Source organism: Leptinotarsa decemlineata, unplaced genomic scaffold (genome assembly GCF_025532065.1).
Source record: "Leptinotarsa decemlineata unplaced genomic scaffold, Ldec_3_MD MMD2_tig00005521_RagTag_RagTag, whole genome shotgun sequence".
Taxonomy (NCBI): domain Eukaryota; kingdom Metazoa; phylum Arthropoda; class Insecta; order Coleoptera; family Chrysomelidae; genus Leptinotarsa; species Leptinotarsa decemlineata.
This window is the reverse complement of record NW_027412631.1, coordinates 73673-100466: the sequence shown is the minus strand read 5'-3', so window position 1 is coordinate 100466 and position 26794 is coordinate 73673. Positions and strand designations below refer to the sequence as shown.

General features: G+C 34.9%; 1 protein-coding gene across 2 annotated transcripts in view; it reads left to right on the top strand.

Moving 5' to 3' along the window:
• Nucleotides 1–26794, top strand: part of LOC141484364 (androgen-dependent TFPI-regulating protein-like) — a 100170-nt gene that overhangs the window by 37504 nt on the left and 35872 nt on the right. For both annotated transcript variants that reach the window (XM_074179414.1, XM_074179413.1), the window contains exon 2: nucleotides 13434–13605. In XM_074179414.1, coding sequence (XP_074035515.1) covers nucleotides 13434–13605 — 172 coding nt within the window. The remainder of the gene's footprint in view (nucleotides 1–13433; nucleotides 13606–26794) is intronic.

Below are 26794 nucleotides of genomic sequence, written 5' to 3'. Positions count from 1 at the left end.
TATATTATTGATCCATAAGAAGCGCCAACGAAACCTTTACAAATTTCATTAAGTATTTCCTATGGCTAAGTTCAATAGTTTTTCTTAAATGAGCATTTCTTTCGAAAAATGGCCATTTTTCAAAGCGAAATCCATTGACGACTGATAAGAATATACAAAAAATACCCTTCTTAAAATATCGCCCATTTCTAAAATTACCTGTTGCTAGATAAACAAGTTGCGAAATTACACCACAAAATGGATGTTCTTGAATAGTTACAATAATTTCAAAAATCTCGGATTTGTGCCATATTCTTTTGGTCTAAAACAACCTTTCAGCGAATGAAATATTTATGGAAATCAAGTAGTCTGGCAAATGACAGAACAAAAATATTTGGCTGCAAATGAATATTGAAATTTTTAGTCAATCGTGAAGTTGAACTGTCGGTATAATTTCATCAGAATGTTGTTATCAAAAAGTGATTTGATTGATATGATTTTCATATTAGGTGAATCAGACAGGAATTGTTTATTGGCAAGTGGAATTTATTCTCAACAGTATCCAGATAGAAGGCATCCAGATGAAAGATCTTTCCGAAAGGTTTGGGACGATTCGTTGAAACTGGATCTATTAATTATTCCAAACATGAGCGCATCAAGCCAGCTACTAATGAAGATAATGAATTGCAAGTTCTTCTTGCTGTTGAAGAAGATCCTAGTAGGAGTCAACGACAAATTGGGGAAATAGTGGATATAAGTGAGAGATCAGTGCAACGAGTATTGAAGAAACATCGCTTGCATCCATACCACGTTCAGTTACATCAAGAACTACTGTATGCTGATTTCGAGAAAAGAGTGAAATTTTGCAATTGGGCCATGAACAAAATTCGTCGAAACGAATATTTTTTCAATAATATTTTATGGTCGGATGAATCGACATTCCATAAAAATGGATTTGTAAATCGACATAATTACCATTTATTATGCGACAGAAAATCCTCACTTATTGAGACAGGTGGATTATCAACATAGGTGGTCGATAAATGTCTGGGGGAGGATCATTGGAGAATATGTAATTGGTCCATATCTTTTTTGAGGGACATATGAATGGTGCAATGTATCTCAATTTCTTACGAAATGATTTACCAGTTTGTTAGATGATATTCCTCTTGACCTCCGCAATAGAATGTGGTTACAACATGATGGTGCACCTGCTCACTATTCGGCAGAGTGAGAGATCATCTAAATGAAGTATTTCCTAATAAATGGATAGGACGGAATGGGCCTGTACGTGGCCCGCTAGATCACCAGATTTGACGAAACTAGATTTTTTCTTATGGGGATACATAAAAAAATATGGTTTACGTTGAGCCACCAACTTCTCCCGAAAATATGCGACTTAGAATAACGAATGCTTTTCGCAGCATTACACCAGCTGACTTGCGCAGGGTAGAACAGTCTTTCAAACATAGACTTCAGCTCTGCATTCAAGAAAATGGAAGACACGTTGAACATATTTTATAAAAGTTTCATTATCAACCTTAATTAAACTCTCCCTTTTGTTTAGTTTTGTAATTTGCCAGTTGACAAATTTGAATATCTAGAACTCAAGCTCTGAATGAATATAATAACATGAAAAAAATAGTTATTTATAATGTTTCTTTCTTTTAACTTGTTTGGTTTGATATTGCACGATTTATGAGTGAAATTCTGCATCCAATGAAAAAATAATTTTCCATTTAGCAAAAAGTGATAGGTACATACATTTATTTTCGTTAAAAAATATTTGTTTGGAACTTTCTAATGTACAAAATTGAAACAAGATATCTTTCGTATATTTTTATCAGTCGTCAAATGGATTTCGCTTTGAAAAAAATGACCATTTTTCGAAGAAATGCTCATTTAAGAAAAACTATTGAACTTAGCCATAGGGAATACTCAATGAAAATTTGTAGAGGTTTCGTTGGCGCTTCTTATGGATCAATAATATACAGGGTGTTCCATTTAATAAAGGAAGATTTTGCAAATTTTCATTTACAATAGTTGGCAAGCGGTTTTTCATACCCTGTATATCACAGGTCGATTTCAGATATATCGTTTGGGAGAGTTACCAATGTAGAATATTCGAAAAAAAAAAATTTCAACTGGACTTGGCACCACTTTATAATTTCAAATATTTCTGAGTGACGAATATTGGAAAAAAAAAACTGTCATGCTAGATATCTCGAAAACCGTCAATATTTTCGAAGTGCAGATATACATAAAGTTTATTTTATTTTCTATGAAGAAACCGAAAAAAGCGATAAAAAATATAGGTTGCCATTTAAAAAGACACAGTTGGGATCCGCCCAGAAAAAATCGAACACCCTGTGTGACCGCCAATATTTTTTTTTGTCGAGCTCGAGCAATAAGGTAATATTTATAGAAAATTAGATTCCTATCTGCTTCCTATATAGAGATATGGAAACCGCGCCACTGTTGCAGGACCCTGTATAGAGGACTGGCTTGAACGTTTGAAGTTCCATTTGCTTTAGATTAGTAACTGTGTTCTTTGTGCGAAATCCAGTATGCTTTTCGCGTTTAGTCCAAGTGATTGCATTGATATGTTATTAATTTCTGGGGAATGTCAGAAAAACTGCCGTCAAGCACAACGTCTATACCAAGGACGTTTTCCAGACAGACCCATTCCGTCACGAATGACTTTTTCGAGAGTTGTAGAAAAATTGCGAAGTGGGTCATTTCCTTTTACTATAAAGCATCGTCATCATAGGAGATCTGTTAGAACTGAAGATTTAGAGATCAATGTGTTGGCTTATATTATTATTCATCCACATGTTTCTATCCGTAATCTTGCAGAAGAAATCGGTGTGAGTAAATCTAATGTACAGAGAATTCTGAAAGAAAATAAATACCACCCATTCAAAATTCAGTTGGTAAAGGTTTGAAACCCACGGACTTTGAACGACGACTTGAATTCATTGCTTGTATTCAGGTAATATTACATGAAATTCCTAACATATTCAGTCAAATTTTGTGGAGCGATGAATCGCGATTCCACAATAATAGAGTTATGAATCGACATAACAGTCTCAAGAAAATCCCCACTGGGTCCGCGAAAGTAATTTTCAAACTACTTGGGGTATTAATGTATGGTGTGGATTGTTCAATGGCCGCATCATAGGACCTTACTTTTTCAATGAAAATCTCAATGGATTGCGATATTTACATTTTCTTGAAAATGATTCGATCCAGTTGATGGAAGATATCCCATAGCAGAACGACAAGGAATTTGGTGGCAACAAGATGGTGCTCCTCCTCACAATTCACAGGTTGTTACTGAATATCTGGATAGAACGTACCCAAATAGATGGATTGGTAATAAGGGTCCAATACGGTGGCCGGCTCGTTCCCCAGATTTATCGCCGCTTGATTTTTTTCCTATGGGGTTATTTAAAAGATATTGTTTTCACTACTCCCCTTTGAATGTGTATGATCTGAAAATGAAAATTCGACTAGCGTGCAGTGATATTACGCCTGATATTATAAGAGCGACTTGTACGAGAGAAGTGATTCGACGTTTCGAAGCCTGTATATATCTAATGGGCATCACTATGAACAATTTTTATGACTTATTTCTAGGTACCTACCATTCTTATGAAATGATTTATCAAGTTTATTATTTACATTGTTATTAATTAAAGAAATTGTTTTCTTATACACCTCTTTCAATTTCGCAATTGTTTCATATTCAAAATGATTCCTGACTGAATTCCACAACTCAAAATTGAAACCATTACTTCGAACACCCAAAATTTTGACTAATTTTCATGTGATCTGATGCAGAGAGAATAATTGTATGAGATATTTTAAAAAATAATAGTCATTCTCAAGACTTTACATTTTAAGCAATAACTCAACAACGCCGTAAACGAATTTCAAAAACCAAACATGAAATGATATCAGAATTTAACGTAGCATCTGAATATGTAATGATATACAGGGCGTTCTATTTTAAAAAATGGAATTTTGGTCTGTAGCACCTACACCAAACACCCTGTATATTTAAAAATTATATCAAAATATAGCTCTCATGAACTCCTAAAACTTTTGTATGAAACATTTTTGTGTATCTCCTTCAACAAACCAGATATTGCTTGTCACATAAAATGTGGGACACCCGGTATATATAAATAGAGATTTTATCGAGTGTGCATGATATAAATCAAAAATCAAACAATTTGTGCGTTTGTGTTGTTTCCTGATTTCGGCAAACGAGTGTTTCCCATTTTCACACTTGGCTGCACCGCGCTGATGAGGCCAATAGCCAGAAACACGTGTCCGCGGTTTGCCCCCTTTTTATATATATATATATATATATATATATATATATATATATATATATATATGACGTTGGAAATTTTGTTACAGCACCAGAGAAAATGTGATTATTATAAAATTTACACATACAGTGAGATTTAAATGTAAGTGTAAGTGAAAAATTATTAGTAATATGATATTGAAATTATTTGTTCAATTTTATTTATCAAAAGTTTAGAATATAATTGTAAATTTGACTTAAATTTTGTATTTCTGATTTTTTGTTTAAATTATTATTATGTTTACTTATGTGAACCATTTCTAGAAAAAGCTTTGTGAATTTATTATTTTCAACTGTTAAAGTTTTATTATTTTGATAATCCATAACATGATCTAAAATTTTTAACAGTTGAAAATAATAAATTCAAAAGGATTTTTCTAGAAATGCATCACATAAGTGAACATAATTATAATTTAAACAAGAAATCAGAAATACAAAATACAGTCAGAGGCATTTTAAACTAACTTTAGTCAGTCTTTGGTAATATTTCTATCACTATATATTGTTTGGATGATATTTATTTTGTAGATATTCTTGATGAAGGAAAAAAATTCCGAAAGCCTGAAGAGCAAATACTGTTCTCCTAGCCGGGCAGGCGGTCCTCGATTGAAGACAAAATGAGAAAAACCAAGAAAGTACTTGATAAAATAGCTGCGTAAACGCAAGCGAAACCGCCTATTGGTGTGACACCCAAATTAGAAAATTTGGCAGAAATTTGGGTTAGCTTTCCAAATTTCTGCCACCGCAGATGTCGGTTGATTGGTCAAACCACCAACACTGACATAAAAAATTGGCAAGTTGACTTGGATGTCACACCAATAGGTGTTTCCACTTTCAAACCAAAGCTCAACAATAATATTTTAAACGTATCAAAGCCAAACTTGAAGAGTTCATGAGAAATGTTACAGGTCAAAAACTCACAACGAGCTTTTCCATTTTTGTAGCATAATCACCCTGTATTTCGAATAGTAAGACTGATTCATTCTGTATCAACTAATTCAAATTTATAGACAACCAACATCTCTTACGGGACTTATTTCATCCCGTACAATTTGGATTTGGAACTTCCGGAGGATGTGAAGTAGTCGCTCACGCAGCACGCCGTTTCATAAATCAGCATCCGAACTCATCTTCAACCATTTTTCTAAAACTAGATTTCCAAAACGCATTCAACATGATTCATAGATGAGTATTTTTTGGAAGAATCATGGATCTGACACCTCATCTTTTCCACTTCATCAGTCAGTGTTATCAAAAACCAACTATTTTGAATTTTGGAGATAATGTCATCATGTCAAAAGTCGGAAAGAGAAGTTCGAAGAGGAGATCCCCTGGGTCCTGCACTTTTCTGCTTATCCATCGATCGTCTGACGAAATCAATTGAAACTGATTTCAACTGTTGGTACTTGGATGATGGGTCTATAGGTGGTCACCCAGATATAGTGTTCAGTCAGTTCAAAAATATATTATCGTCCTCTGAAGAAATTGGATTAAAATTGAATTTTGAAAAATGCGAAATATTTTTTTTTAATTCACAAGATGCATCAGTAATAGAAGAATTCAAGTAACTCCTGGAATAAAAACAGTTATTAGGCACAAATTGACTCTACTTGGTGCACCACTTTCAGAAGAATATTTGGCTGAACGTTTAAGTCAAAAAACAACTTTCCTAATTTGATGACCTCACATATCAAGAGCTTTCCTACTCACATTGGATACTTTTTACTGAAGCACTCTTTAGCAATTCCTAAATTATTGTATACCCTAAGAAGTAGCCCTACATGGTGATGTCGAAAAGAATTAGCACAATTCGATTCAGCACTTCGAGAAATCTTGGAACAAGTAACCAACAATAATTTCAGAAACTAATCAAGGATCCAAGATTCGCTTCCAGTGAATCTGGGTGGTATTGGCAGCCGACAATCATCTTCACTTGCTTTACAAGCTTTTCTCTCCTCCTTCAACAGTGTAAAGCATCTGATTCATTTTATTTTACCAAAATTCTTCTTTGATATTGATGATTCATTTTATTTGAAAGCTGAAAAAATATGGATGGAAAAATCAAATTCACCAATACCTGATAACAAGGTCTCTCAAAAATCTTGGGATTTTTCTTTATTGCAGATGTTATCTACAGAACTCATGATGCAGCTAAAGACTCCCTTATAGATCAAGCTCGCTTCAAAGCTGTAACAACTAAGGAATCTGGTGCCTGGCTCAACGCACTTCCCGTTGCTTCGTTGGGAACATTATCAGACGACGAAAGTTTCAGAATTTCAATAGGTATTCATTTAGGGTGTTTGATTCGTGTTAATCACCAATGCCGGTGCGATTTCGTTGTTGATGAAAATGGTACACATGGCCTCAGTTGTATATTTAGTGTAGGTCGCTTCTCCCGATATTATGCAGTGAATGACATAATTGAACGAGCATTGTCAACAGCCAATATCCTTCTGTGATTGATCCTCTTGAAATTAGCCGAGATGATGGAAAACGGTCTGATGGAATGTCTCTCATTTCTTGGAGACATGGAAAACCTTTGGTTTGGGATTTCACCTGTGTTGATACCTTGGCTCGCTCTCAACTCAATTCAACTTCGCTAACATCTGGTGGGGTCGCTGAATATGCTGAGAAAATGAAACAGTGGAAATATGTTTGTCTGTAACATCGATATATTTTCTATCCAATTGCCATTGAAACATTTGGTAGCTCTGGTTCCTTTGCTCTCAATTTTTTCAGAGATATAGGTCGAAAACTAATTACAGTAACAGGCGATTCTAGAGCAAGATCATTTCAAATACAACGAATCAGCATTGCAATTCAGAGAGGAAATGCTGCATCAATCCTTGGCACCATTTCTCCTTCTCAAAGTCTTGATGAATGTTTCTTTAGCCCACTAAACTGGTCTGATACTACCGATTTCTCCCCAGCTTCTTGTTGAAAATTATCCAAACGTTAATAAGAGTAAATCAGACTTCAGTTCTAAAAAAATTGTCGAATAATTAACAGACAAACTCAACACTACCAATTTCAACATCATGGAAGGACAAATGCAGAAGAGAAAAAATGTTCAAATCCAGGAAAATTTTGCAGTGATTCAACAAACAGCCGAATCTCCACCTTTTGCCAATTATCCGCACACTATGATCTTCCCGACGATGAACCACCATCATTTGCCTATGTCTGAATCCGTCAACAACTTTGACGAAATCGCTACTGACCAGGATGCTGAAAACAAGTTCAACAACAATCTTCCCTTATTCAAGCTTTTCAGAAGGTCCCACCAGTTTGTAGATCCAGACTGTTATAGGATGGGCATGTTTCTATCTACATATATGATTGACGGTAGGGTGGTGAATTTGCAGCCAGGGGCTCTGCTCAATCAAAACAATCACTGTTATGTCAACTCTATTTGCAAGCCCTGATTGCATGTCCACCACTCTACAACTTACTAAACAGTCTGAGTAAAAACATCTTTTCGAACGAGAGAATGACATCTACCCCGGTTATATTTGGAATGTGCCGTTTTGTGGAACATTTTGTTCACCTACCTTCCTATTTTTTGATCCATTCTGGCAAGTATGGTTGGAGGCTATACAGGAATCTTCTCAGGTTCAGTTCAATCATAACCTCACAAAGTTGCCACAGTTCCAATTCATTATCCAAAAATTTGTTACAAACTTCTGCACCACTCTGATAGTTCTCAGCATCACGAAGACATAATTCATTTTTTTTTCATCATAGCATACACTCATATCATAAACGCTTGCATGTTCGGCTTCATCACCCAACACCTTCAATTCAGACGACAAATGTTGAACCGATGATTTAAGATCTACAACATCGATCCAATCTTGACTTGCATACTGCATCCACATCTTTGAATGGTGGAACTGAAATCGAATAAAAAAACAATAAGCAACCTCCAACTTGTTTCCATGATATAATACTCACATTCCCATTTTACTTGTAGCTACAAAGTGAGTGTATTCAACTAAGTTAGTAATGTTTATATTTCCATATAATTATCATCTGATATATGAATATTATTAAAACAAAAAGAAATTCACTATAATTACTATTATTATTCAATCATATTGAATTTGACTAGAGTTCACGTTTTCATACCAGCAAAACTTTGTATGCTATGACCTAAAGAAATTCACTATAAATAATTACAATTATTATTCAATCATATTGAATTTGACTAGATATCGCGTTTTCATGCCAGCAAAACTTTGTGGGCTCTGTCCTAAATACGTCACCGTATATTTACCACCCGATGAATTGATACAAGTTATATCATCATCACTGAATTGCAACGAAATACGTTTTGGTAGCCATGTTTTAAATAATTCATCATTGCTCACATCTTCCAAAGTTAATAAAATTGATTTACCAAATCGTGTAGAATAAGATGACATATTTTGAATTATGTACACTTCATCAATTGGCAATGAAGATAAAGCCTTTTGCTCTAGTATTTTAACCTCCTGTACAATCAAATTATTAATTTTATTCAAATCTACTTTTGAAACGGACATGATGAAAATATGCATGAAAATATAAACAATTTCCAACAGACAAATACACTCACCGTCTTCCTTCTATTACGAACTGAATAACACTCTACAATTGTTAAATGTTGCAGATATATTCGTCTACTGATTTCATAGTGTGCCAGGCATTTCTTTTATATTAAACAGTGCGAGTCACCCCCACCATAAAATCGTGAAAGATTCACATTGCTAGTTGCTACCCACTAGAGATGCCTGACGTCACAGCCAAGCCCACCTCCCAACTGGATGCGATAACAGATGTCGATACGAAGAGGCAGTGGTCGTTGCGCTCTCGTAGAGGGTAGACGTTAGGCAGACAGTCCTCGGCCATCGAGAGCGGGGCTAGAGCGATGCGTTACGTCACAGCCTCCATCGCAACGGGAGAGGTGAGGGCAGACCGATGAATACGCATTACTCAGCCACACGTCGTGGAGTGAACATCTTGCTCTCTTACCGTTGGACGGATGCTGCTGTGACGTCACATCACTACTAACTTGGTGGGCTCACACCGATGGAACATTCATTACTTGAAGGATCTTCGAAGTATGCAGACGTATGTTTGTACATAGACAAGCACATGATGAAACCCTGTACCGTGCATTCACACACACACACACACACACACACACTAATCAAATGTAATTACGTCACTATGTCACACACACACACGCACCAAAAAATCTCATATGAAAAAAAAATTCTGAACGATCCCTGCATCAGACCCTTCAAGGTCACATCGCCTTGATGTTACTAAACAACAACAAAAAAGCAATTAATACGTCATAGTGGTGGGGGGAGGCCCAGAAACGGCTGTAATCTGCTACTTACATTTTGTGGGATGTTTGACTGGAAAAAGGAAAAATCTCAAACTATGGTCATTTCTAGTTGAGAGTCCACATTCGTTGTAGGCACATTTATTGCCAGACATCTGGAAATAAAGATAAAATTGTAAAAGCTGGAAATGAAGATAACATTTTAAAAGGGACAAAAGGCTAACAACTCAATAAGGTAAACTTGCCGATAAAAATAATCTTATTATTCATAAAATTTTCACCAGTCAGTGCCCATTCATCACATATTTTGAAATAATGACCAACACCAACTTGAAAATTAGGTCACTTGTCACAAAGGTACTAGCCGAATGTATTAATGTATGATTTTTCAGATTAGAAATGTGGAGAGGGTGCATCAGAAGGTGAAATATTATATGTCTCAAGATTATTTGGACAAACAATGACCATTTAACTTCATTTTGGTGACTGCATAATTTATTCAGGTCGTGAGTAAATACCAATTCTCCAAAGTTGCTGCAACCTAACCTAGTGCACCCACTTTCATTTGTTGAATAATTCATTTTGGAAATACATTTGGAGGGATCTAATAACATGAAATTTGAAATATAATAATTGAATATATTTTTACCTTTTTTCGATGTTCTGTCACAGCTCACTCACAATTATTGTCTTATAAAAGTACAAATAATACAAACTAATAACTACTAAAAGCACAAATAACACAAACTGATTACGAAGAAAACAATAAAACCAGATCAGAATCAGAAAAATTCACTACTAATAACAACCTCTTATATACCTATAAATTGCAACGCAAATGGCTGGCTGAGCACGACACGAAGACAAAGTCTGTCAGAAACATAAAATTAATCATTTACAACTTTTCACTACGACACTTTCCATCTCAATCTTTTATCTCTTTTTTGGAGACCACGGTATCGGCGCCATCTACTTTTCATTTCCATCGTCCTCCAATAATAACTCCATAAGGTTGACTGACTATAAATTCTCAGACAATGATTCAACTATAAAACCAGTGTACCAACATCTGCAAACAAATAGTCTCCATATTCTTGCACTCTCAGAAACCAAAGTCAGTGCTTCAACAATTTTCTATATCCTGGCTATGATTTCCACTCCTGATTCAGACGTAACTTTGAAATATCTCTTTTCATCAGAAGCGATCTCTCCTGTCAACGAGAGGAAATGCTGCAACCCCAAATCTTTGTATAATGTGGTTTAAGATAATATCATAGAAGATCACTAAATTCATATGCGGTAAACGCCGCATATGAATTTAGTATTGAGTGTTGTTTCAGTATTGAGTGAAATACCGATTGATGTTGGAGAACAATCAAAGCCGTGCAAAGTTTGGTATTATAGATCTGCTGAGTGGGAGGATCTTCAAGACCAATTCCGAAATTTCCCCTGGCTAGTTATTTGTTTCAGCTCTAAATATCCATCTATTTGTGCTTCGGAACTAACGGTTTCATATATTTTGTTTTCAATGAAACGAATTTCTAACGGCAAATATTGGTTCAACAGAAATTGCGAGCCAGCTGTCACCTCCAAAAATCTCTCCTCCTGGCAGTGGCGCAAAAACTCCAGTGCCGAAAATCAATCTGAATTTGTTAATGCTCGCAACAGCTACAGAATTAGGATAAATGAAATCAAAGATCTTCACAATCAAATAATTATGGAAAAACTGCTTGCCAATCCAAACGGGTCTACATCCTTCTGGCCGGTAGCTAAAGCTGTTAATCAAAACTTTACATAATCAACAATTCCACAACTACCACAAGCGGATGGTTCGGTTGCAACAACAACCATAGAAAAAGCAATTTTACTACCTGAACAATTTGCTTCCCACTCCACAGTCGATTATCTGGAAAAGGCACCACCCACTATTCCCACGCTAGAATTTACAATGCCGGAAATTATTTTTCGGCAACGTCTAGTCAGGCGAATTTTGAAACAGCTTCATATCATCAAGGCATCTGGTCCTGATGAAGTGCCCGTCATCTTTCCTAAAAATTGCGCAAATGAACTCGCACCAGTATTTTGCAGACTTGTCAACCTGTCTTACAAGCAAGGGCTTTTTCTTTCTTGTTGAAAGATTGCTCGTGATCAACCTATTCCCAAAAAGGGCAAGAAAAATCTTCAAGATAATTATAGATTAGTTGCTTTGCTATCAGTGATATCAAAAATCATGAAGAAAGCCATAAACCACCACATCCTCAAATATTTGAAAGGCTTTAACATCTTGAACAATCATCAATATGGCTTTCAGAAATAAAGATCAACATGCGACCTTCTATCGTATGTCACCCATATTCTTTCTTCGATAAGTTTGTTTGGCACAATCACGTCGATGGAATTGCAAAAGCCGCTTCTCAAAATTTTTGAACACTGTTACGAACCAGAAAACTGTACACACATCAGCAACTTTTGATGTTTTATAAAGCTCTGATCAGACCTTCTTTAGAGTATTGTTCTCATGTATGGAGCTCCGCCCCCAAACACTCCCTGAAGCTGCTAGATTCCATCCAGAAAAGAGGCATCCGCTTGATTGGAGACATGAACATCACCTGCAACCTTAATAGTCCGGAACATCGAAGAAAGGTTGGAGATTTGTCTCTCTTCTATAGAAGAGCGGTACATATCAGAAATACGCGAAGGCCTGTGGCTGCTCATCGTTTTGAGGTTCAACTCAGTACACCTCGCATTTCATTGTTTAAAAACTCTTTCATTTGAAGAACAGCGCTCGAGTGGAATAAACTTCCTAAGGACGTTTTTCCAAATGGATTTAATCTCCAGCAATTCATATCCAATGTGAATCTCTACTTTCGCATAGGCACCGCTCTTAGAGCGCCTTAAGGTTATTCCTGTAGTGCTTGTGTTCTATTCTTAAAAATAATGTCAAAATCGATTTGTAAGCTACTTTTTCAAATAAGGTATTCCGGTATCTCCAACGCGAAACAAAATATGTAGTATATAGTACTGTATACTACATACATACACTATTTACAATCATCCAATATGTAATAAAGAAAATAACTGAGTTATTAGTTGATTTCAGCTCTCAAACAGCAAAAGAGTAGCTCGAGAGCCAAAAATGATATCTACTGCAAAAAATAGACCGGGCAACAATAAAAATGCCACTTATTTCGTGCAATTTCGTCTTCATCTGCAGTTGATTGATTTGCAAGATTTGACTTTCTCCCTCGCGGCATTGTAAATAACACTGGATATTACCGCCTTTGCTTTTATTAGGGCATAACAGTTATTCATGCACGCTCAATCACAAATGTCATAACTTCGATAGTCTTTGCGCGCACCATAATAGTTTCTCGAATGTTTTAAATAGTTATTCTGCTATTTCGGCCGGAGACGGGTCCGAAAAAGATAAAATTATGAGAATCGATCAAGCCATTACTAACTTATCAATGGTGTGACTAACACAATATTGCGACTTTGATATATTATATATGATTGTACTTATGAATCCTTCATGATTTATGTGAGTTGATTTGAACTCAATTTTTCATGAACATAAATTTCACTCACGATATTACGGTTGATCAAAACTAACCTGTTACTCACAATTTGTAAAATGAACGTTGTATGAAATTTCAGGTACAGCTATTGTTTTTGAAAGTGCTCAAAATATAAACACCGAAAAGTCTCGATAAAACTTTCAATGGAAAATATTTCAATTTTCAGAAGAACCCGAATACCTAAGCGTGTTGGACCATTTTTTCATCTGTTCGTGTGTGTTCATCATGGCTATGTGGCATTATGTTTGAATAAAAAGAGAGATTTGACCAATATAACGGATCAGAGGGTACTCGATATGGAAGTATTCGCACCATTATTTTTCACTTCATGGAATTTCGTAAGTAAAATAAAGTTTACCTTTATATATTTGAATTTGAAGAAGTCATGTCAAAACCAATGTGGAAAAACAATTCATCATTTGGAATGATCTCTTTCAATATTGATTAATTTCAAATCATCATGAAAATCATCCTTGAACAGTTTGTAATAAAATAAAATTCAGTGTACAATTTTTAATGTATTGATTGCTATTAATTTTCTGAAAACTTTATGATGTGAGTTATTTAAAAGTTTTCATTTGGTTTTCTTGATTTTTGGCACAACAATTTTCTATGACGGTTTTTGTGGTATGAAAATAAGGCTATGTGGGTATAAATGTAATTTTTGAAGACATCCTGGTCCAATATTTTGTAGTTGTTTTGATCTCACTACCGTATCAGAATATGATTATAAAACAAAACTAAACCTCCTCACTGATGATATATCTCTGTATTGTCAGCATCAAATTTTGATGCTGGTGAACTTATACATAGATCATCCCCTGAAGGCGTCCATCAGTTTTTTTCTGAAAGATGATCAGAATATGTGTTAAGTTGTTTTCTCATTTATATTCTCCTGATTCCTTGAATTTGGATGGTTTTTCTTTATTATTTTCAAGTAACTTTCCCAACTTATTACCTGTTCTACAGGGTTATTCAACAAGATTTCCTGGTCTATTGCCATCAGAAGAAACTATTTTTCGAACTGCCCATTTTTTTGCTGTCATATCAATAAATACTATCTTTCAACATTATTTTTCGCATACTGGGTGATTCAGCCGAGCATGGCCAACCAAAGTTATATTTTTGTTAATGAAACATGCAGTATTTGAATACGTTATTCGATTCCATATTTTTTTAGCTCTCTAAGGAATTTTAGTTTTTGAATTTTCATTTTTCCAGAAAAATCTATTTTGCAGACAATATTTTTGTAATTCACCACCCGCATGTCTACAGCAATTAAGTGGATTTTTTTATGAATAGTTAGACAACGTCACTATGATAATTTTTGGAACCACTTCACCACTTTATCTGAAGATCTTAATCTGCCAATGTCCTCTCTCTCTCTCTCTCTCATAAAACAAAATGTAGGGTGTCTCCAGAGGCTCGAATAAATTCAAAACTTCGCTTTGGGGAAAACGACGGAAACTGCCTCCTTGCATATAGGATTTACAATGAGAAGTTCCCCGAAAGAAGACAACCAGATGGAAGGTCATTTCAGGCTCTACAAACAAGATTTGAAAGAACTGGTAACGTCAATCACGAGAAGTTCGAACGTGTCTGCCCTGTAACAAATGAAAAGAATACATTTCAAATTATTGTTCACCTTGTTGAAAATCTCCATGTGACTATCCGAGACCTGAGCAAGGAATTAGGATTTTTTCAAACCAGCGTGTCTCCAATGATACGAGCAAGCAAATTTCATCCTTACCACATGCAATTGATGCAAGAGTTAGGAGGAAGATCAATCAAGAAAATGATTTTTTCGATTTCGTGTTATTTTCTGATGAAGCGACATTTCATAAAATGGAAGTAAGAATCGGCATAACATGCAATATTATGCAATGGAAAACCTCCATTTTGTTCGTTGCCTGAACCATCAACAGAGTAAGTCACTGAATAATTGGGGTGGAATTATCGGAAAAAGAGTTATCGGTCCGTATTTTTTGCACGGGCATTTCACTGGAAGGAAATTTGTACGATATCTTCGGCATGAGTTTTCGAATTTATTGAAGGGGGTTCCATATGGAACAAGACTTAGAATGTGGCTACAACAATACGGTGCACCACCATATTTTTAAACAGAGGTATGGATATACCTCAACGCTCATTTTAATAAAAAATGAGCTGACCAAAATGGATTTTTTATGAAGGTATATCAAATGGATCATCTACCAAACTCCTTCAACATCTATAGAAGACATAAAACGGAGAATGACTAGAGCTTTCAGGGAAATCCCAGAGGATATGTTGGAACGTGTAGAGAATTTGTTTAAAAAAATACTGATATTATATGTTGCAGACAATGATAGAAATTTCGAACATCTTTTGGTCTCCTCTATTCAATGAAAAATTTAGGTGTTATTGTTCATATTGAAAAAATTTTGAGTAAGTGAACGTAAATAAACGAATCTTTTGTGCTTACAACAATCAATAAAACTGGGTATGAATTGTAAAATATCTGTTTTTCGTATAGTATACTCCCGATGAAAAATGTAGTGAAATGTCGGAACATTTCATACAAATGAAAAAATATAGAGTGTTGCATTTGAAAAAATTGAAAATGAATGAAACTTGACCGGTTTTACGGAGCATCCTGTATATTCCACATATATTATCACAATGATGTTGACTAACTATTGCCAAAAAAATTCCACTCAATTGCTGTCGACATGCGACATGCGCAAATTATTGTTTGCGAAATAGGTTTCACTAGAATAATTTAACAAGGCCGCAATGGAAATTCAAAAACATTAAATTCTTTAGGGAGCTAAAAAAATATGAAATCGAATGACGTATTCATATACTGGGTGTTACATGCAAAAAAATATAACGTTAGTTGGCTACGCTCATCTGAATCACCCAGTATGCGATAAAATAATTTCAAAAATAATATTTATCACTTCAATGGAATGAATGAATATACTTTGGTCTAATTACCACCAGTTGATTTTATTCATACGACCGGTTTCGGGTTTAACCTCATTATCAAGTTCAAAACTGTTTTACAGTTGATAATGGGGTTAAATTTGAAACCGGTCGTATAAATAAAGTCAACTAGTGGTAATTAAACAAAAGTGTTTTTATTCATAACATTAAAGTGATCATAAATTACCACAAAATAAAAATGTCATCAATCACACATAATATTATTTATCTATATGATATTTATGATATGAAAATTGAGCATTTTCAAAAATTGTTTTCTCTGATAGCAACGGACCGAGGGAATCTTATTGTATATGTATGGTATTTGCAATTTCAATATCTCGTTCATTCAAAAATGTAGTCACTTTTTCTGTTGTCAGTCCAAAATATGTTAAAGCTTTATAATTTCGATTATCTACCTTATCAATGAAAAAAACGTGTCGAATCGCTTTTGCATAGACTTTTTTGGAAGAAATGTTGTCTGTTGATTCAGCTTTGAACCCGTTGTTCACAGCAATTTGCTTGATGATATTGAGTTCTATATTGAAACTGTCTATTGCAAGAGAAACATTGACTGATTTGTGAATCATGCTACTTTTTGTTGATATGAATGTGTAGAATCGTGATGTATAGTAATATCCGTATAGGAAGGTTTGTGATGAATTGAAAAATCATCACAATCCAAATTCAAACATACTCTCTAATGAAAGGAAAAAATTCATATTCCCATTGACGAACCTCCAAATTCCAGAATTATACTCACTAATAAAATTGCACAAACAGAGTTATTCGATTAGACCAGTTATCTTTGTCACTGCACCATCAGTGAAATCATCAGAAAGACTAATCAGTATTATCCTATTCAACCAAAATTCAGCCTACGGAATTCATATGACTTGAATAAAATAGAGAACATAACTCTACCAGACAATGCAAAATTTCTATCCTCCGATGTGCAGAATCTATTTTTCAGCATACCTCCTGATAATATTATTACTTAAGTTATAGAATAGAATGAATAGAATGAACCCAGTTATAGCACAAGAAAGCATTGACCTTTTATCGTTGTCTCGAACAAACATATTTTCAATTATTATGGAAAATCCGTTGAGCCCTCACTTGCGGAAGAGTCGAATTTTAAACAACCTTTGATTAAGTATTTCTTGTATTGGCATAGATATGTGGATGACGTTTTGGTATGTTTCACAGGTACTAAGAGACAATCATTACTATTTTTCATGTTTTCACAAAAACATTGAATACATTATTGAAGTAGAAGCAGACAACTCCAACTTAATAATTTTCTTGGACTAACAATTAGTAGAATGAACAACAAACATGATTTTTCAATATATCACAAACCTTCCCATGCGAATATTACTATACATTACGATTCTACCCATCCATGTCAATACAAAGTAGTATCTTGTAATATCATGATTTACAGATTAGTCAATGGAATCGTATCCAGAATGATATTCCTGATGATGAGCTATGTAAATGGAAAAACAAGTTCATATAAGATGCTTTAGGTAATTTGATACACTGAGTACTTAACTAGGTACACTTAATTGTGATTACGTGGGGAATATAAATATCAGAGTAAGAATTAACTTATAGTACTTGAAAAAGCTGCTGTGTTAGCAGAACATGTCCTGATATATTTCTTCAAATAAAGTTTGTGGAGAGCAAATCGTAAGTTGTAGTTTAGGAAATATTCTATGTTGATAAAATGAAAAATCTGGGTATTTTCTTGATTTTGTGGGTGTAACAAAGTATAAGTTATACTCGTATTTTGTTTCGTAATATATAAAATGAAATACTGTATTAGGAGGTAAGACTTCGTTAGCCGTTAGCTCGCACAAGTTTTTCAACTTCTGAGAGTTGTCGTTCGTATGGGGGCGACAGCTAATTAACGGAAAAACAGATTTTATACAGTTTTTTTTTATATAAAATATATGTGAATCGTAGGAGAACCTTTTATCAGCTTTCAGTATCGATCTTAGGGTCATATAGGGCAAAGCCACTTGAAAAATAAATTGTTAAAAATGATTGCTTCGATATTTTAAGAGACTTTACTCATGGGAGGCTTTCGGGTGGATTGAAATACGAGATATTTCAAGACATTGTTTCGCTAAGTGATTTCAGTATTGATAAATATTCGCTGATTATTTGGTTAGTTGTTTTGAGAAAAAAAAGGGAGTCGCGAACGAACTCATAAGTAGATCGCTTGAACTTCCTACAGAGTCCTGGAGGTTTTTCGGTGGATTGAAATACCAGGTATTTCAAGTAAATTTCGCGAAGTGATTGAAGTATTGAAAATTTTCCTCGATTTATTTCGGTTTATTTGATTTGACGAAACATTTTGGGTTATTAGTATCACGACAAGTATTTGGGACAGCTTGAAATGAAAGTGGCTTTTGTCATTCTCAGACTACAGGAAAGTTTCAGCTCCGATCAGTTGGTTATGTATTATATAAGTTCTTTGAATATATATGTGTTCTATATTTTCAAAAACCTAAGGTAATGTTGAAAATATCATATAGCTACGAATCAGGTTCTTTTTTTCACTATCAGGCCATTATTAGGTTATAGCGTCTTAGGCACGTTATACAGGGAGGAACGATCAAGTTGGCTCCTCGTAGTTTTACTTAATTTCATTTTTATATTGAATTTATTAGCATTTAAGCAAAACATACTTTTGTCGGGAGTGATGATGATTCGATTCCAAGAGTAATAATCCCGTCATATTTTAAAATTGGTTTTCACTTACATAATTGCACATGGTCATATTTATATAATTTTCTCTTTCAAATTACTCACGGTTATAATAATATTCAGTAAATCAGGAATATGAAAAAAGTATTGATATTGCACCACTGAGGTTTAGACTTCAGTCAATAATTTTTGATATTTTCCATTTTCATCAATTGTTAGTCCAACTATTTCGCCCTCTGCATTCATCAATGAAGTTGAATTGTGTAGATTCTGCTGATGTTATATCATTTCCTCGAGCCCTTAAAATACCATGCATACGAGATGTGGCCGAGTCTACCCTCTAAGGACATAATGATGACATAACCAAGCTAAAAAGTGGAAAATTCCACCTGTTGATCAAGCCAACTAGTAATTTTGAATCTATGTGATCAGAACGCATTCCAATTGCACTACCACAGTCAATAAAAGACTAATCCTTCCGGCTGAACGATTCCATATACAGGAAGTTTGCATTTTTTTGTGGGGCTATATCACTAAGATACAAAGGAATCGCTTCAGACCGATGGTGGTTTAGTACATGAGAGCAATTCGTTCGTCAGAACAATCTTTAATACGGATCTATCATACGGTCATCATAAAATGAATGGTAATACATGACAAATAGAACATATTTTGGAGAGATATTCCTGAGATGTGGTTTCAATAAATCTATAAAAAATAACGAATATATTACCATAATAATTATTTTTGTTCTGGCGAAAATTTTATTCCGATAGTTTGTTCCGATAAAAATGACTGTCAGATGATATTGGTTGTTCAGACTTATTCCTATAAGTTCCACCAAAAATATCTGTTTGGTGTAGGTAACCACGATGCTTAAACATTTGGCAATCCATTTCACGGTAACACGTATTTTACTTCACTTCAGAATTAACAGAATGCAAATGTCTCTTAACAAATTTCAAATCATCATCAATTTGCCGTTGGTTTTGCATAGAAAATTGTATGCAAATATCTTTCTTAGTGGAAGGATAGAATGAGTATAGTAGAGATTCAGTTGGATCATAAAAATAAATGACGTGATGATAGTAATGAATAAAAAATCGGATGGGAAGAAAAAATGGCGGCGGGCATTCAGTGCATAAAAAGACATGTCTGTCAACGTTAAAAAAACATGGCTGCTATCATTTCGACATTTATGATGTTTTGCTAACCAAGTTGGCATCATCAGGAGATGAGGAACTGACAGCCTGTCATTTGTAATTTATGATCTTTTGATGCGCGTATCGAAAATTTCACTAAGATATAATGCGATGAAGCAATCATTTCTGTTACGAAGATTCGCATGAAAATTTTGCAAAAAATATAATGCGTAAACAGTTATTTTGGACACTTCAATTGCAAAGCATTTTTTCAACCCTATTTCTTGCAAAAACCTATATGATCTACATTATAACGCGTCACAAAAAATAATGCAAAAGTGGCATGAGAATCGCTACAGAAAATAACAATAATATATTGCGATAATATGTCCATTTCCGTCGCTGTAATCACGTGAAAAATTTCGCTAAATTTCAATGCGTTGAAAAGGGCATTTTGAAGACTTCAATCGCTTCATAAAAAAAAACGTTTTTTCATTGCAATATATCAAAAATAATATATAAACGCCTATACAGAATGACTTGATGTTTCAGAATACGTTTTAAAATATTTCATCAGTTCGGACTTCCATTGTCTAATATAATATAAATTGATTTAAAATCCCTAAAAAAATTAAAAGAATTAACCAAAAATAGCAATTTTATTATTGGTAGATCAAGATCTTTAGATGATGTGGTGCTGCAGGTTTTTCCGGGTTTTGCTGCAGCTGAAGAAGTAAATGCGCCACTGGAATCAATAAAGTCGCCCCGGAGCGGCAATTAATTTTTATTGTTGTTTTTATTTTTATCGTTGTTTTAATAAAAGAAATTTCAACCAAAAAACTGAAATTACAAAGCAATAACATACAAGGAACAACAAAGAAATAAAAAAATTGAAATATTAATAAAAGCTGAAAATTAAAAAATATTATTAACAAAAAATGAAAAATTAAAATTAAAAGATTCCAAACCAAGTTACGTCACGACGTTTCGATTGTTGGTATCCACAATCGTCTTCGGGTGATAACCAGTTATCGAAGACGATTGTGGATACTAACAATCGGAACGTCGTGATGTAACTTGGTTAATTTTCAGATTTCATTATTATTTCAATTTTTTTTGTTGCTTGCATGTTATTTCTTTGTAATTTCAGTTTTTCGGTCGATAAAATTGTTCTCGGTCAATCTTTTATTTTTTTCAGGGATTTCAAATCAATTTATATCAAATCTAAAGCAAATGGAACTTCAAACGTTCAAGCCAGTCTCTATATACCTACACAGTAGGTTTAATGGACTGACGCCTATCAGAAAACAACTACTCCCCTGGCTAATACCACGAAGGGCGTTGGATTATATCAGACAGGCGTCAGTGCAGGAATCTTCACAGAAAATGTCCTGCATATGCAATTGGCAATACAACTGAAAGAGTCGACCTTCAATTATGGAACGGGCACACTTGCAGACCGGTTTCGGGCTTATTAGCCACTCATCAGTGCAAGATAGTGACCATCATCGACCTAAAGTCAATGATATTCCACAATTGAAAATCGGAATTCTTTCAGAGTATTTCATTCCTCTTCCGAAGTTGGAGCGAACATCAAAAATGTCACTCCATCTAGTGGACGAGGAACTAACCAACTGCACATCCGTAATTTGCCCGATTCCTCTAAATAAGGAATAAAAACTTTCTTATTAGTCAATGGCTATGCTTGAAGACTGGCAATAAACAAATCTAAAGCAAATGGAACTTCAAACGTTCAAGCCAGTCTCTATATACCTACACAGTAGGTTTAATGGACTGACGCCTATCAGAAAACAACTACTCCCCTGGCTAATACCACGAAGGGCGTTGGATTATATCAGACAGGCGTCAGTGCAGGAATCTTCACAGAAAATGTCCTGCATATGCAATTGGCAATACAACTGAAAGAGTCGACCTTCAATTATGGAACGGGCACACTTGCAGACCGGTTTCGGGCTTATTAGCCACTCATCAGTGCAAGATAGTGACCATCATCGACCTAAAGTCAATGATATTCCACAATTGAAAATCGGAATTCTTTCAGAGTATTTCATTCCTCTTCCGAAGTTGGAGCGAACATCAAAAATGTCACTCCATCTAGTGGACGAGGAACTAACCAACTGCACATCCGTAATTTGCCCGATTCCTCTAAATAAGGAATAAAAACTTTCTTATTAGTCAATGGGCTATGCTTGAAGACTGGCAATAAACAAATCTAAAGCAAATGGAACTTCAAACGTTCAAGCCAGTCTCTATATACCTACACAGTAGGTTTAATGGACTGACGCCTATCAGAAAACAACTACTCCCCTGGCTAATACCACGAAGGCGTTGGATTATATCCATTAAACCTACTGTGTAGGTATATAGAGACTGGCTTGAACGTTTGAAGTTCCATTTGCTTTAGATTTGTTTATTGCCAGTCTTCAAGCATAGCCCATTGACTAATAAGAAAGTTTTTATTCCTTATTTAGAGGAATCGGGCAAATTACGGATGTGCAGTTGGTTAGTTCCTCGTCCACTAGATGGAGTGACATTTTTGATGTTCGCTCCAACTTCGGAAGAGGAATGAAATACTCTGAAAGAATTCCGATTTTCAATTGTGGAATATCATTGACTTTAGGTCGATGATGGTCACTATCTTGCACTGATGAGTGGCTAATAAGCCCGAAACCGGTCTGCAAGTGTGCCCGTTCCATAATTGAAGGTCGACTCTTTCAGTTGTATTGCCAATTGCATATGCAGGACATTTTCTGTGAAGATTCCTGCACTGACGCCTGTCTGATATAATCCAACGCCCTTCGTGGTATTAGCCAGGGAGTAGTTGTTTTCTGATAGGCGTCAGTCCATTAAACCTACTGTGTAGGTATATAGAGACTGGCTTGAACGTTTGAAGTTCCATTTGCTTTAGATTTGTTTATTGCCAGTCTTCAAGCATAGCCCATTGACTAATAAGACAATTTATATCATATTAGACAATGGAAGTCCGAACTGATGAAATACACCACGAAACATTGTCAACCACCTTCAAAACAAACGTTTTAAAATAGTAATAACGTCTAACAGAAAGGCAGTAAACCGTTTATTGTGAAAACTAGAATCGAAATTTAGACATAGAGAAAAAATTCCATTAGACATTCAAAGTGTAAATAAGAGAAAAAGTCTTCATGATATAGAGTCAAAATCATTTATGTCCGTTTGTGTCCATTGATAAACATATTCTTTGTAGTGAAATTGTATTTCATCATTCGACGACTTGGATTAATAAAATATAGAGTAGCACGTCTTTTTATAGTTTATCGATAGCTTACCGATCAATTTTCATGTGAAAATATAGACTATCAGCGGATAAAATTTATCTCCAAATTACTATACAAATTTCATAAATTTCGAAATTATTTCTTTCAGATCGTTTACAGTGCGGGTTATTTGAAGCGTACTATCATTTTTTCATTTATGTTGTTTCGCTAATCAAAGTTTTAGACACTTCAACCGCTTCGAAAAAACAAAATTTTTTTTTTGCTACATATTTGTTAGAAAAAACTATAGGCCCATATACAGAGTGATTTACTGTCCCAAAATACGTCTTAAAGCAAATAAAGCATGACAGAAAAAACAGTGAAACGTTTATGGTAAGAACCGGAATCGAAATTCCATAAGGCATTTGAAGTGTAATTGAGAGAAAAGGTCCTTATGATATAGAGTGAAGAATTTATATCAAATTCATTGTGTTGATTTTCATGTGTGAAGTAGGTATATGACAACGGTGCATATTTTTCAGAGCACTTCGTATCATGAAGTTGTGTTTTATGATATAGAGCGTTCATGAGGAACGTATACAATTCGTATCAAAATACCTTCGTAACAATACCTGAAAAAGTCTGACAAGGTAGTATCATCAGAAGAAGAGCACGCCAAGAAGACCAAATGTGGATGAAACTAGTAGAAAAATCTAGATAGGATGTCGTTTTAGAAGAAAATGTGGTAACAAGAATCTAGTGTTTCAACATGCGATCCCCTTCGTTTACAGTGTGGCTTATTTGAAGAGTACAAATATTTTGTTATTCATGGTGTTTCGCTAACCGAACCGATCATAGATCCAACTCGAGAAAAAATAATGACTCCCGACGTGTATTTGAAACTCGCATATAAAATTTTGTAAAGATATAGCGCGTTGAAACGGTCATTTAGGAAACTTCCATTATTTTTCCAGACAGTAAACCGTTTATGACAGTCGATTGATCGAAGAGGGTTTGTGACATTATTCTCATGTAAAACATAGGAGCTCAGAATCGGAATTTCCTTAAACGTACGTAAAAATCAAATTCAATAAGACAATCAAAGTGTAATTGGGAGAACAAGTTTATTCATGATAAAGAGTGAGGAAATTATTGTGATGTCATTCCCATGTAAAACATGGGTATCCAGAATCAAAATTCCCTTATACGTAAGGAAAAATTAAATTGTTCAAAATGTATAAAGTTCAATTGAAAGAATAAGTCTTCATGATATAGACTGTAGAGTGAGGAATTTATGCCAAAATCATTATTCAATGGCATGGTAGAATGAAATATTAGGTAATCATTCTTTGGATAGTTTATCGATAGGTTATTTAAATATTTAACGGCTTGAAAGAATGAAATATTGAATTCTAGGTCTTTTGATAGTTCATCGATAGGTTACCAATCAATTTCCGTTCAAACACTGATATTTGAAACTAGAAAAGAAAACAAACATATTGAATATATAATTATTTTTATTTTTCAAGCTCATTATGTAGATTTGTGGGGAAGTGGTGGTCATCATGAGATCATTCTTGGGGCTTGGGGCAGGAGGTGGATTAAGGTGAAACATTTTTGTGTTGCCCCGTATATCCGCTCTTAGGAGTGCGCTCGGAATTGGAGCAGGGGGTAGGCTCATGTGTAACGTAATTTTCTTGCTCCGTATAGGTACAACACCCCCACCACTCGGGGAAAAATTGCACTTCGCATTATCGATGTTCAATGTACTCCGGTATTCCGGTATTGATAAATTCATATTATAACTGAATTTCAGAAATTCACGAAAAAAATCTTTTTATCATCCGAAGATGAATAATACGCATTTTCATCATCCAAAAAGAATAATATTCCTCTTCATTTCTGAAAGTCAATGATCAAATGATATTTAAAAGGTAATAGAGGAAATAATCACGAAAATATATCTGTGTTATTCATAATCTGCAATAATAAAAGAAAACCATGTTGAAATACTTGTGATATTCGTGAAAAAGTAACATTGGTAAGGAATAAAAACTTTTCATCAAGATTTTCACTAGTTCGGACTTCCATTGTCTATAAAATGATTTGAAATCCCTGAAACAAGTAAAAAAGAATAATTAAAAAAGAATAGTTGAAAATAACAATTATATTAAGCAACAATAAACCTGAAATGAAATGATAGTAAAATAACCTACAAGTAAAAATATAATAATTGAATAAATAAAAATTAAAAGAATGCAAAAAGAAAATAATAAAAATAAAAAAATAAAAAAGTGTAGAGATTCCAAGTCACGTTAGTTCACGACGTTTCGATTGTTGGTATCTACAATCGTCTTCGGGTGATGACTGACTGATTCCTCCGAGAGATGACTATTTTATAGGTCGTTGAAATACTTTCACTTTCTCTACTTTCCATTTTCCGCTTCACTGATTCCGTGAGAGATGACCGATTTGGCGGGAGTTGGTCATTTCTCGTTTGATGATGGGTTTCCATATGTTTCGTATATCTACGCTGGCCTGGCTGAATACGTTGTTGGACAACATGTATGCGGCTTCCTTAAATTTTCTCCTGAACCAATGTTCCTCTCTGTGCAAGATCTCAGCTTGGGACCACTCGATGTTGTGTTGATGGGTCCAAACATGGTCTGCTATTCCTGATTTGCTGGTTTCTCCTCGCTGTGTGTGCTTCTTGTGCTCGGCAATGCGAATATTCAATGGCCTCTTAGTTTCACCAATATAGGATTTTCCGCACTCACAGGGTATCCGGTAAATGCAATTCTTGGAATCGCAGTCCGCGTTTGGGGGCCTGGTTTTCGTGAGGCTGCTACGGATAGTGTTACCGGATCTAAAACAGGTTCTAATGTTGTACTTTGAACCAATTCTTCTTATCCTCTCCGATAATCCTCTGATGTAGGGAAGTGAAAGCACTGGTTGTGACGGCTTCTCTTCCTTGCGAGGCTCCTGCTGTCTTTTGGCCAAAGTCTTTTCTACCATCGCTTTGGAGTATCCATTCCGCTGAAGATCACTTTTGATGATGTCTAGTTCCTTCTCGAGACCTTCCTTTGTATTACAAAGCCCAAAAGCACGGTCTAATAGAGTCTTGATGATTCCTCTTTTTGTCGATTGATGGTGGTTGGATTCGTGGTTCAGATACTGTCCCGTATGAGTGGGTTTTCGGTATACAGATGTTTCCCACTTAGTGTCGGTCCTCTTCACCAAAACGTCTAAGAATGGCAATTCATTGTGGATTTACTTCTCCATTGTGAAAGTGATGGAAGGTCTCACGCTGTTGATGTGTTTCAGAAAGGCGTCTAGTTCAGTATTCCCATGGTTCCATATTATGAAGGTGTCGTCAACATATCTCAACCAGACTCGAGGTTTCTTGTGGGCTTGTTCAATGGCCAGAGTTTCAAACCACTCCA